The following is a 13860-nucleotide window of genomic DNA, read 5'->3' on the forward strand; positions in this document are numbered from 1 at the left end:
TTGCGAGAGCGATGCGCCCTTCAGCGGTGGAAATCGGTACCGACCGGGCGGTCACCCCCCCCCCCCCCCCCCCAGCTCTTGCCCGACTGTTCATTGTCGCCTGTTACAACGCAATCTCACACTGTGTTCTAACGGTAAGTTAGATTCAATAATATGAAATGATTTCATATTTTGAAAAGTATCATGAAATATTTCGACGGAATACCAACGCATACCCGGATCTCATGAAAATCGCGTTACACCCCGAGTTAGACTCATCGATTCATCTAGCACAATTGCTTTTCATACTTGAAATCACACCTACTACAACTTTAGTAAAATGAGGATTCTCTTAATAATATTTATTACACTACATAGAACAACGAAAAATTACAGAAAAACCAGAATCTTCAAGTTTGGAAATTTCATCAAAAATTTTGCCGAATAACATGTCTCATCATATTGAAAGAATATTTTGATCAAACTCTTTATTTATATTTATTCAATTGTCCAGAATATATTGAAGTATTGTAGAAGTTTTTTACTGTTTTTTTATCCATCTTTGAATTTGATAGCATATTGTCTATATGTTGCAAAAAATCGTTATTTATTAGGCAGGTAATTTAAAGAAAGATGATAATGAAGCTCCAAGTAAAAGATAAAACTCAGGTTGCTAAAATTACAACTAAATGCACTAAATACGTGAAACGACGTGTTTTTATTTTTCATTTTCTGATCAAAACCGATTTTTTGTATGTTATACAGATAAGTTTATTATAAGCTTATATTTCTATAATGGTTGTATTTAAACAGTCTGTATCAAATGAAGACTTCGTATTACTTGCATTTACCACGCGATGAATCACGTTCCACTTCTTCACTAAACTCGGCGAAAATGATGATACGAAATATTGCATAAGTTATGAAAGGACGGGGTCAAATATTCTAATGCAATGTATCACTTCTTACTCTACAGAGTTTCAATATTAGAATTCATAAATTAAGTTACAATATCTTCAGTGACAAATCTCATATTGTGATCATATTTTATCACAATACAATGCATGAATAGATGACACTGAAATTATATAGAGAATACAAATTCAAAAATTTCAGGTGACTTGAAAAATTAACGACTGAGCCAGGAATGGAACTTGGTGTCTGGAGATGCTTTGCCGCGCTATTTCGAATTTCGAATACAGATGATGAGAGAAATTAACATTGTAGTCAGGCGGCTAGGTGATCTAGTGGAGTAAGGCTCCGGCAAAGCATCTCTAGACACCAGGTTCCATTCCTAGCTCCGTTGTTAATTTTTCAAGTCACCTGAAATTTTCGAATTTGTATTCTCTAACAATTTTTCTCGTATAAAAATATATATGACTTCTGCATATCATTCTAATGGTCGACTAGGTCCGGTCTAAATGACTTAATACAGGAGTGTAATGAATTACACTCTTAAACAAGCCACGAATACACACTGTCTCAAACTCTGCCTCTTGCGACAAAATCCGCAACTTCTGAAATTATATACAAAAGCTTAAGGAATCTAAACAATTTATCAGTTTACTAAAGCAGATTTTATGTTACCCAATTAGCCAATTCAATTGTATTATTTTTGATCATAATCAATCATGCAAGGTTGTAAAATTAAATATTTATGGAAGCCAGTGTGATAAATAAAAGGTGATATTGCTATACGCTATGGTTTATAATTCCAGTATAAACCACTTTCTTTACTTTTGAGATCGAAAATTGTAACTTATAAATATATTGAATTGAAAATATCTCAATGTGTCACAATATCAGAATATAATTAATGAAAAGTATTGATTTTTGACTCAGACACCTCCTCTAACAGTATTATTTTTTAAATACCAATATCCTCTCGGATGCTTTATCTCTTCTTCAAAAACGTTTCTTCCTTATTTCTTTGACAAATTTGCAAAATTTGCTATGCATTATCAAGATTAAATTCTTTGAAGTTAACTCCAGTCCTTCTGCTATGTGATACGTGGATTCGTGACATCTGAAATGAGAAACATGAAATAGGGTATTTTATTAATACAATTGTTTGTAACTTTGTAGTCAGAGTGGATGAGAATGAGAATAATAATTGCTAATAATAAAGTTTTAAATGCAATACAAAATGCTATATGATTATAGCACACGTGTTGATATTTTCTTGATAAATACAGAAATAAATTATATAGCTTTACCTGTTTGTTTTTTTCCATGTTTTGATCAAGCATTTTTCTTGTGTTCGGAACAAAATTATCTTGTGTAACTCAACATTCTCAGGGTTTATTTGAGGGTGTCAACATCGTTGTGCACAATTTCAGCACCTCGCCTGACAAACTGAAAACAAAAGGAGTGAAACAAATCAGGAAAATGTTATGGTCATATAAGGGTTGAATATAAAGCCTGTTCACTATTTCTACGGAGATCTTGAAGTTCTTAGCGGGACTAATGGAAGTGAGTTTTAAACTAAACGGACGTAACATCTCACTAAAAACCAATGGACTGAAACAAGTAGAGAAAATTTTATAGTTAAATAATGAAACTATTTACTGTTCGTACGAAGAGCTTCAAGTTTTTTGTGCAACTTGTAAAGGTTAGAATAAAAATACTGTTTGCTATTCGGACAAAGAGGTTGACACTGGCCACTGTTATCGAAATATTCCTCAAATGTATCACCACCAGGCTAACGACTTTACATGTAACCTATTACACTGTATTAGTAAATTCGTTTACTCACGATCAGTAGCCGACGCGGTGCCTGCTCCTGGACCTCCTGGACCCAAATGTATTGTGAGGTTAATCGAAAACAACTAATCAACAGCTGCGTGCCTCCAGCCGGCTGCTTAAATGAACTATATACTACTACGATTTACTTCATATTGTTAGACTCTTGTTTTGTGAGTACCATTTTTTTTCTAAAAAATTTACAATTAGTTAATTCTATGCTGACGATATATCAATTACGTTGTATGTTAATCATGACGATAAACAAAAATATTGGTAGAAACACCGGTGTCCACGAAAGCATGGTGAATTGTCGTGGAGCATCCAGCTAGCCTGAGAGCATTTAGCTCTCCTATCTTTACCGACTGAGCAAACTCACCCTTTTTCTTCCTATATTAAATAAACACACGAACAGAAAGTGAGGGAGAATTTTTTCATGCAATATTGAGTTCGCTACGATAATTTCGTAAATAAAAGATGCTTTCACGATCATCTGGGTGCATGACCTACGGTGTAATGGTGTAAATCTGTATGAACCAACAAGTCGTGAATAGGATGGCCTGACGATAAGCATCTGTAACCAGCCCCATAGTCCTCCCTAGGGACGCCCTCTTTTTGTATTGGTTTCATTGAACAAAATACTCATTGAATAGAAACGCACAACAGTGATTTCTGAAATTTCAAATATTCGCATAATCTCATGAAAGATTGTCGAAATTTCGAGGAGCATCGTGTCAGCCTTACCAAAAGGAGTTTACGTATTGGCGAGCGTCAAGTGTTTGCGAAATCCGATTCTAACTTGTTAGATAATTTCGCACTGATAACATCGGAAATCTTGAACCACAAACGCTGTTGTCGTTAGTACTATGTTTGTCGTGATAGCGTATCTGTACTGTTACACATATGACATACATCCATTAGCATGTATTATGTAATCATGTACATTTATACTCCGGCATAATATGTAATTCAGACGAAGGAACGATATATTGTGGAGAAGACGCTTCGCTGACTACATCGGTCCGCATCGCAGATCACTCTGTTCGTAAATTCCGAAGTGTGGAACATCACGGTGAGCGAATAGTGAATCATAGCAACTGCAAACAACTCAAGTCCAAGCGTATAAAATTTCTTGTATTGAGCTTATAACAGCAACAGTTTCTTAATTTGGTTGAGAATCAACGTAGTTAATTTTCCCAGTGACAGGATGAGCAGACAACGAGTTTTGGTGACGAGCAACGAAGTACCGCAGGCGGGCATTGACCTTCTAAAAACCAAGTGAGTGATTCCATGTGCTATTCATTACACGCAAACTGATGGCGCTGTGTTGTTAACTTCTTATGAAAGGCATTCGATCACTGCATGGAAAAATTATATCGGTGGTACCGGTTCATTTCACCGGGTAACTTTACAGTGCAAGTTGCCAATAACAATAATTGTTTATTTTTACCGGTCCGGCCTACTCATTGGCTTTTTCTGGTAAAAATGTTAATATTGAAAATATTGATAAACAAAAAATTTAATTTTTTCTGTTTGAATGAAGAAATAAAAGACCGAACGAAAGAAATTGCCCAGCACTTGAGATATTCACTTTTTAAAAAAAAACTTGACATGTTTATCAAAATTTAAATACGTATTTAAGACAGAATGAATAATTGTCTTTACAATAACTTATTTGTAATAAAATTTCAGGCAAGCGGTTGACGCGAGTACGATTTTTAGGTTCTCGGAGGGTAGACGAGCCTCACCTGAAAATCGCACGATCAGCCTTAATCGCTTAAGTTTACCTGAGTGCACGATCGCCCTCTATCATTCTGTAAAGCGGGCGCAAAAACGTACTTTGCGCCCGCTTGCGATAATCTGCATGCATCCGCCTATTCGTTTTCGGGCGAGAAAAAGGCACTTTGCGCCCACTCTCCGTGCACGAAAGGGTATATTTTCAGTGCAGGCTGGACAAAAAATAGTTTGGGCATATTTTTTCTTTTTTCATTTCAACTCATGACTGGAGTCCGAACGTACACCACGCAACTTTGAACTACGTTCAGTACCGCTATCGCTACGCGGTTTTTAATCTTCGAATGTGTTTTTCATTAACTAATTGTAAATAAAATCCGATTTATCGTACACCATTTTCTTCCTTACGAAAAGAAGAAGAAAACCATGTATGAGAAGGTGTGTTTATTAGCAATTGATTGGTTTTATGATCAAGAAAAGCCTGGGTGCGTTCGGACCCCAGTTATGCATTTGAAGGTAGAAAAATAAAGTCATGAGTTATAAGGATAATGGAAATGAAAAAATGTGACCTAATTACTTTTTAATACTCTATTGTATACTCTACTACTCTACTTTATGCACATATAAAAAGCAGACCTCTTTTTCCAATGAATCTTACCTCTTTTTTTTAGGGTCTTAATCGGAACGAAAACGAACTGTTAATATAGGGAAAATGTACGAGTGGTCCGCCACCCAGTGATTGGCCATTATTAAGCCAATTGTTGCCCACAGCTATTTTATCACGAAAATTAATCACCTGTCAACTTATTAAAAAAGTAATTGCCTTATAAACGTATTGATATAAATTAAGGAAATCACGTGTGTTATTACGTCAAAAATATGTGGTTGCGAAAACTGCTCAACAATAGCGATAAGTATGGACGAAATGGAAAAGTTTCCGGTTAATCTACAAGTTTCACGGTGACAGAAGTATATACTCTAATTCTGACAGAAAACAGTGAAAAAAAATATTGTAAAACAAGTGGACGACCATTAGCTCCTTCATCGTATTTGCCTTTTTCGAAACCACACAAATAACAGGAATTAAGAACCCATACACAACGTGATTTTACCATTTACGTCCGTTGAAACCACAGAAACAACAGGAAGAATGCCTAACTACAAATATATTTTTCATTATTCGTTAAAACCACACAAACAGCAGCTGTGTTCTTGCGATGATACGATCCGTTTTATAAAAATATATCAAAGTAATAATAATAATTATAATAATAAATCGATTAAATGCTGAAACATATCTTCAAATAGCAATATCTGCAAATCTGTTCGATTTTTTTCAGATTTGATTTGACAATTCTACCAAGCCCAGTTAGTACACGCGAACAAGTACTTCAAGCACTTCCGGGCCATGACGCTATTTATCTCGCCAGCCATCATGTCGTGAACAAAGAATTACTGGATGTTGCAGGTAAATGTTGAATGAGAGCAATAATTTTTTTCGCTTGCACCTAAAAAAGTTTTACGTATTGAAAAATTCGGAGGAGACAATGTGTCTTGAATCCAGTTATAAAATATCGCTCTCGGTATTTGAACTCTTCCCAGACTTGATCCTGAAAGCATTTTGCAGTGACTTCAATTCACTACAGACGTGTCCGTTGAACGAAATTCGTAGCTCAAACAGTTTACAAATTATAGGCCTCGAAAATCAATTTTATTTAGAATATTTATAGGGAACTAAATTCTGTATAAAAATATACTTGGAGCAAAGTTCGTGTTTCAGTGGTTCACAAGTTATAATTCTTGATAATGAATTTGATGTAAAACATTTATCTTTAAAGATCTTTAGTGGCCAAAGTAATGACGTTATAACGAAAATTTCGTATCAATAAATACGGCTGACTGGTAACAATTTTAAATATCGATTCCGAGAGCATATTTTAAAATTGGATTTAAGAGTTAGTCTTCCTTGAGGATTTTTGTTTGTTACTAAATATAATAAGTTATTCAGGTGGAAGCGAAAAAACATGTTGCTTCAAAACGATATAATTTTGTCTTATAGGTAACATATATTACGTATTTTCGGCTTCATACAAACTTTTCCGGCCGACTCGGCCTCCGTTATATACGTTATCTGATCTTATCGTGAAATCAAATTTCGTTGAAGCAATAAAAATCTATTGCTCCGATTAGATATTATATGGATTATGCAACCAGTCTGTAATATGCTTTTTCATAATTTCTTAATTAAAGCGACTATAGATTATGCGAACTGACATGACTATATTTACCAATCAACAAAATGGATTTCTTCCACGGGCATGAAATTATCTTACCTCTTTGATTGATTGATATTGAAACTCAGGTTTTCATTTTCTTCAGGACCAAGGTTGAAAGTGGTGTCAACAGCATCTGCTGGATACGATCATTTGGACGTGCCTGAAATAAAACGGCGGGGTTTAAAAGTAGGTAACACTCCCCATGTTCTAACTGCTGCTGTTGCTGAGGTCGCTGTAATGTTGACGTTGAGCGCGGCCAGGCGAGCTTACGAGGGCCGTATCAAAATCATCGAGTAAATAATTCAACGTTTTGTTATATTACAATTTTAGCTTATGTATTTCATAACAAAGAATTTTTAAAATATGCATAGCTGCAAATACAATTACTTACATAGGTATGCACCTTAGGGTGGTCCTTAAAAAGGACATTTTGAATTTGTAATGCCTCGTCCCCCAAATCGGACCAAATAATTCCCTAACATTTACAGATTTTCATCTGAACTCTAATCCGTGCCGCAAAAACGGTTGATTTTCCGATTTAATCCTTTTCAAGGGAACAATAAATCTGCCAAACAGATTTCGATAAAATTTGATATAACACGTTCCTCTTGGGTCGTTGATTACGAATCTAAACTCGAAATTTCCAAATTTAAAATGGCGGATCCAATATGGCAATATCATTTTTCTTTTGGGATGTTTGTCCGCCATGTTGATTTGCCTATTTCGACATTTGAAATTTCGAGTTAAAATTCGTAATCAGCGACCCGAGGAACCCCCCTACATCAAATTTCATCGAAATCCATTTGGCAGATTTACTGTTCCCTTGAAAAGGGTTAATCGAAGAAATCAACCTTCCGGCGGCACGGGTTGGAGTTGAGATAAGAAGCTGAAAAAATGAGAGAATTATTTTTGAATTATTTGCATCCGATTTAGGGGATGGAACAGTCGAACAATCGAAATTCAAAAATGACCTTTCTTAAGACCACCCTAAAATATCTGAGATCTTGTGAAGTTAATTTAACTTTAAGAGGGGCTGATTCTTATAATTATGCTAATTCAATGCGAAAGGGTGGTAGGAATTGCAGATGATGCATTGTTAGTATAAGCTGCAAGAAAATTCTAATTCATTGGGTGTATCATAATTATATTATTACTATTGTTTATCTTTCATTTTCAAGGTACTAGAACGAAATATTTTAATATTGGTTAATTTTTTCAGAAACAAGTGGGAGTCACGGCCGCAATGGATGTTGGGCCGTGATTTACGCGGTTCAACTGTAGGTATAGTAGGCTTGGGTAACATTGGACAAGCAATTGTGAAGCGACTGAAGCCATTCGAAGTGGGCCGATTCATTTATTCGGGCCACTCGAGAAAACAAGCCGGTAAATAAATTATTAATGAATATTACCTATGATATGAATAAACGTTCGGATCGAAATACACATGCAACGTTTCATATAATTGCAGGTGACGATCTTGGAGCTACGTTTGTATCGTTTGCTGATCTCCTCAAGGAAAGTGATTTCGTGATAGTTGCCACGCCGTTGAACAATGAAACTACGAATATGTTCAATGACAACACTTTTGCCCAGATGAAAAATACGGCGATACTGGTGAACGTAGGACGCGGACCTGTCGTCAATACAGATGCCCTCGTCAAAGCACTTCGAAATCATACAATTTTTGCTGCTGGATTGGATGTTATGAATCCAGAGCCACTCCCCAGTGACCATCCACTTTTAAGCCTGCCGAACGCAGGTCAGTATTTGAGCGATTTTTTACGTCGGGACCTCTCCTGGCAATAAAATATGTCCAGAAGGTTTCACATATTTGTACGAATTTACCCAGAATGGTTAATTTCTAACAGATCCTTACTTGTTTCTAAAAATCCTAAACCGGACCTAGTAATTTCTAGGAAAAGAAATAATTTTTTGCAAATATCGTATAGAAAAACATTGATGATTTAATATTTTTGAAAAATTTAGACAGTTCAATCTATTTTAAAATCCTTTTCAACTGTTTCATTTTTAATTTCTCTCAAAAATTCGTCTGTTTTTTGCATAACGCGATACGCCAGAGATACGATTTTTTTCAGGATTGTGACACATAGTGGAGTTCTGAGAAAACATGAGTTATCCATAGAAATTGGTCCGATTTTCACCTCTTAAAAATCAGTCGAGTTGATCATGCACAACGAGAAAGTAAAAAAATCGGAGTTTTATATTTGAGTTTTGGTAGAAAATGAAATTCCGCGTAAAGAATTTAGAAATTTTTTTTTAAAACTCTAGAATTTCTTGAATTTCCTCAAACATTATCAGGACAATTCAAACCTTTGCTAATTATGATTTGCCTGTTATTTTTTTATCAATGTCTTTGGGAATACAAGATGAAGAAAAACAAATGCAGAAACAAATTAATCACCCGAAGCCCACTTACGTTTTATTGAACTTTTTAGTTATAATCCCGCATTTGGGCAGTGCAACGGTGAAAACCCGCTCAGACATGGCTACAACAGCGGCGCAGAACGTGATCAACGGCTTGGAAGGAAAACCACTCGTCTATGAATTATAGTGGCAAACAGGCTTTCAATAAAGTTTGCACCAACTGTGTAACCTGTTGCCTGATATATGTATCAAATATTTTCAAAGCAACTGAAATTTTACGGGGCTTTAATTTTTTATACATGTCTTCAAGATTCGTATTTCCACTTTACGTCATATTCAAGAATATATACCTAGCAATTATTATGTTTTATAGTATATTTCATATGAAGGTGTCAAGTCTGGGAATTTTTTTACCCAGGATATAAGCACATTGACATTCCAGTAACTTGTTTGTAGGTGTGTTATATCTCACGTTAATTCATACAGATGTGACTCCGTGATCAATGTCTATTTTTATTTTATGAATGCGAAGTTATTTAGGAATACGAAAATATAAAGTGTGCGTATGACACGTGTTCACGAAATAATCAATTCAATTCTCCAATAATACATATACAGTATATATCATTTTTTGTTTTGTATGTATATTACATAATTATATAAGATTTATAGAATTAATTTACAACGATTTAAATCGTAATATTTAACCTTTGTTTTGCTAAAATTTGGTTCAATGTGTTTTACACATTCAATTACACAGTCGTCGTGACGTTTTAATTCCACGATTTCTTCAATTAGTTTATTAGTGCATCACAGGTGTCCATCAGGCTTCGGCAACAACGTTTTTAAGATTTTGTAAAATTGGATCAATTTTACTCTCTAGTGACAAGATGTGCCCGGTATCACAAATGTTGTTTGCAATAAAGCTTACGACCAATGGTAGCTTATTCATTTGAACAACCTGTTGAACATATCATTGATCACACATAAATCCATGTATTTACACACTTATAACTGTTTCTGACAACATGGTAAATAATTGTAACTAGAGGTAAAAATTTACAAGAAATTTGCACAATAATTAATTAATTTTATAATTATATAATATAGTTGAAATACAATAAATGCTAGTTCCCTTTAATGTGTATGGAGCATTATTTTTCAAATCTGATAAGGTTTTGATAATTTTTTAGTTTCAAAATTTTTTATAAATTCAGTTTTACCTCTTGACAGAAGTGCTGATGATTTTTTTGAAGCTGCATTCTCAATTTGTTTTCTAATATAGAATTTTTGAAACATTTTCCATCTAAATTTTGCAAATGAATGAAATTTAAAAACTAAATGAGATGTTTAAAAAAGGTAAAACATATCTTTTTTCCTCTTGAGTGATGGATTCATTGATAAAATATTTCATAATTATATCTCATAATTTCGTTGTACCATTTTCCTTATAGTTCCGTTCTACTTTTTCGCATAAAGCCAATTATGATTATGGGTCGATGAATTGTTGTATTTCTACTATCTATTCAGAAGAGACTTTTTTAAAAATCAATTTCTTGTCAGGTGAAAGAAAGATTGATTTCATCAAGTTTGTAATCAATCGGACGCTACTATAGGAATACGTGTTCATACGGAAAAGATTTTTTTCTTATGAATGTGGAAGAAATTGTTTTTATAACTTTCATTCAAACGACTAAAACATCGTAATATAAATTTCTCACCAAATGAAAAAATGAATTTTAATTAGGAAAATTTGACGTTACATTAAAAAAATTAATAATTTAAGAACAAATTGAGATGAAAAGATCAAACTAAATCATCAACAAGCCTTGTAATAGGTAATATGAGATTTCAAAAAATGAAGCGTACCGAAAATTCGACCTTAAAATCTTGTCAAATTTGAAAAATAATATGCCATATAGAACTAGTTTCATATCATTATATGTTTAAACAATGTACTCTTCAGAAAAGGTTGCATGTAAAAGTGGAATAACTGAACTCCAAACAGCCTTCCAGAATTACGGTGCTCTTATTATCAATGGTTCATAACTTACTTGATAACTGCTGTATATGCTAATAATGGTTTTATTCTTTCCTAGATCTAATTTGCTCCCTTGATCAGTGGCCATTCCGAATGTAGAAAGGAAGCTTGCCCGCATTGCTAATTCTGGGGCTTTTTCATCTGACACTGATATGACAGGAACACCATCACGATCCGTGATCAAAATACTGTGTAAGCCATCAACGCTGTTCAATAGCTGATATAAAAATTTCTTCAATTCCTGAAACTGAATCACAAATTGATTTGTGTATGCTAGAAAAATACAGATCGCGAATATACATGTCTATATTGCTTCGAATTTTTGAGCTGACTTCTATTGCAATTCCAATAAAGAGTGAGTTCTATTTTGAAAAACATAACCTCGATTATAGTTACTTTCACTTGGCTTCGAAACGCTAGCTAACGGTCACATATGATTACAGCATAAACTTCAAAAAACAAACTCACCACGTTCATTTTCGAATGCAGAACCTGTATTCAGTTTTCAGTATTTTTATTGCATTCCAAATTTTTATTGAATTTGAACAAAGAATACTCCGTTCTGTGACTAAGAGTTGACACTTCACACAGCCGCGTCAGCCACGGGGCGCCGATATATTTCTATTTATGGTTTGACAGGGTTACAATCCTACCCTACCGATCGAGTTATTTTTGTCCTACCCGCATTTAGCTGTGAATTTAAAAGGTAGTGTACGTCAAAGAGAATTATCTTTGGTGTACGTAAAAATACTGTATTATAAGTGATATGACATGTTATTCACTCCTTGTTACCAAACTTATACAAGCGAACTGTAAGCGCGCGCATTGCTTAACATGCCTAAAACAGAGACAGAGCCAGTCATACTCAAGAAGTGCAAAAGAGATAAAAAGATTGCTACCGGGGCCGGGAGCTGATTTTGATACGCACCCGCAGTAAGCTAAAGTGTGTGGCGTATCAACCTCAGAGAATTACTCTATGGCGTCAACTTGGTGTAAAGCGTCGTTCACGCAGTCAACAATTATAATAAATAATTGGTTTTCGATAAAACAGCGAGAATGAAGAGCAGAGCATTGATGTTCATGGACTGAGATTGGGTGATAAAATTATTATTCCGTTGAATATAATATTAATAATTCCGCTCTTCGTGTATTAAATAGAGGTACAACAGAAAGCTCTAGCCCAAAAGAGAACGGAATGGCAACACTTGAGGATAAAATTTTGGGTGAAAAATTACAATATTACTGCAGTAGTTCAAGTGAAGACGAGGGGCAAGACTCAGCGGATTCTGAAGATGAACAAAAGTCGCAGAAACCGTGCGACGCGACAGCGTCAAGGTCTGAGCAACTGCCTGAGTGTGCAAAGTGGGACGGAACTTCAAGCAACACAGGGCCGAAAGGGGTCTTAGGCGACTGGCAGCGGTTTAAACAAATAGAGGCAGAGAAGAAAGTCGAACAGGAGAAGGAGAGGATCGAGCTGCTGAAGAAGTTGAGTTTGACTTGCAGGAGTGCTCTTGACGAGGAAAAAGATAATCTTGAGGAAACCGATCCAGAGTTGGCAGATTTGATGAACGACGAATTTTTACTCAATTATCAGAAGCAAAAAATGATGGAAATGCTCACTCGGGCTGAAAAATTAAGATTTGGCCGGTTATTCAACTTGGTAACTGCTGATCAATTTCTGGAGGCCATCGACAACGAACATGAATCTGTTACCATCGTTATTCATATTTATGAACCTGACATAGAAGGATGTGAGACTATGAATGGCTGTTTACTTTCACTGGCCATCGAATATCCCAGCGTTAAATTTTGCAAAATTCAAGGTGAGATGGTGAAAGAATTCCAAACTTCTATAAAAGAACATTGCAGTTGCTAATGCTGAATTATTTTTAGGCTCCGCCGCAGGCTTAAGTAGGCACTTCAAAAAGGAGGGAGTTCCAGCACTGCTTGTTTATAAAAACAAACAAGTCATAGGTAATTTTGTTCGTGTCACAGATCACCTTGGAGTTGACTTTTATTCCTCTGATGTTGAACATTTTTTAATCGAGCATGGAATGATAAGTGACAGAAACTGTATTCCATCAATTGTTTCTACTAAGAGAAATGCAGATTCTGACAGCGACTAGAAAAATGAACGAAATAGAGACTGGAGATTATATGTGGTAAAAATGTATTTAATATTTATAGTAACTATACTTATATGAACTATGTAACAATAAACCTGAAGCTCCTGTATATTTTATCTATGCTGTTCGTAAGTATGACGATTGGTTTTCTCGTCATTTACATAGAGTGAATTATCTGTAAATGAATGGTTCTTTGATCCAATGGCATTGACTGAAAAGTTGGTAAAGATGTTGCATAGATTTGGTTTTCTGAAAACTAAACTTTTCCAATCATAACATAACTAGTAATAAATTGCTCTTTTTGCAACCAACTGATTTGCATAAATTTTGCCATTGAAATTATACGTGTATCAGTAATGCAAAAATTTTAATTGACACGAAAGAATACAAAATCGGACTCTCGTGAATAGCGGAAAATTAGGCAACGCAATGAACCCAATGAATAAAAAAGGTGGAAGATGTTCTTGGGAATTTTCAGTGTTGACAAGCATTGGTTGGCAGCAGGTTTTGCAACTCGCATTGAGAAGGGTTTTAGAAAGCTTTGGAACGCACAACTCATTTCAAACTGTCTAAAGTC

General features: G+C 34.9%; 3 protein-coding genes and 1 long non-coding RNA gene across 6 annotated transcripts; 2 read left to right on the forward strand and 2 right to left on the reverse strand.

Annotated features, from left to right (window-relative positions):
• The first annotated feature begins 97 nt into the window (after positions 1–97).
• On the forward strand, positions 98–10053 carry LOC107225738 (glyoxylate reductase/hydroxypyruvate reductase). Of its 3 annotated transcripts, none has more exons than XM_015666299.2 (8): positions 98–134; positions 3695–3793; positions 3922–3999; positions 5796–5923; positions 6835–7024; positions 7951–8114; positions 8200–8490; positions 9188–10053. In XM_015666299.2, exons 3-8 carry the CDS (start codon positions 3929–3931, stop codon positions 9301–9303), a joined length of 960 nt encoding a protein of 319 aa, XP_015521785.2. In that variant the 5' UTR covers positions 98–134; positions 3695–3793; positions 3922–3928; the 3' UTR covers positions 9304–10053. The 3 variants fall into 3 exon arrangements, with proteins under 3 accessions (XP_015521785.2, XP_046588257.1, XP_046588258.1); XM_046732301.1 differs by lacking the exon at positions 98–134 and adding an exon at positions 2757–2894; XM_046732302.1 differs by lacking the exon at positions 98–134 and adding an exon at positions 2757–2894 and having other exon boundaries at positions 3928–3999.
• LOC107225739 lies at positions 531–3597 on the reverse strand. Its single transcript, XR_001525694.2, has 4 exons — positions 3466–3597; positions 2735–3393; positions 2196–2334; positions 531–2005 (listed from the first exon to the last, which is right to left on the reverse strand). It is a non-coding gene; the product is annotated as an uncharacterized LOC107225739 (long non-coding RNA).
• On the reverse strand, positions 9537–11929 carry LOC107225732 (ragulator complex protein LAMTOR3-A). The gene is made up of 3 exons (XM_015666291.2): positions 11626–11929; positions 11171–11404; positions 9537–10077 (listed from the first exon to the last, which is right to left on the reverse strand). The coding sequence occupies exons 1-3, from the start codon at positions 11632–11634 to the stop codon at positions 9940–9942; spliced, it is 381 nt and encodes a 126-aa protein (XP_015521777.1). The 5' UTR covers positions 11635–11929; the 3' UTR covers positions 9537–9939.
• A 173-nt stretch (positions 11930–12102) lies between these two features.
• On the forward strand, positions 12103–13399 carry LOC107225731 (phosducin-like protein). The gene is made up of 2 exons (XM_015666289.2): positions 12103–12980; positions 13051–13399. The coding sequence occupies exons 1-2, from the start codon at positions 12353–12355 to the stop codon at positions 13281–13283; spliced, it is 861 nt and encodes a 286-aa protein (XP_015521775.2). The 5' UTR covers positions 12103–12352; the 3' UTR covers positions 13284–13399.
• Positions 13400–13860: the final 461 nt, after the last annotated feature.

The sequence above is a fragment of the Neodiprion lecontei genome, chromosome 2 (assembly GCF_021901455.1).
Source record: "Neodiprion lecontei isolate iyNeoLeco1 chromosome 2, iyNeoLeco1.1, whole genome shotgun sequence".
In the NCBI taxonomy this organism is placed as follows: domain Eukaryota; kingdom Metazoa; phylum Arthropoda; class Insecta; order Hymenoptera; family Diprionidae; genus Neodiprion; species Neodiprion lecontei.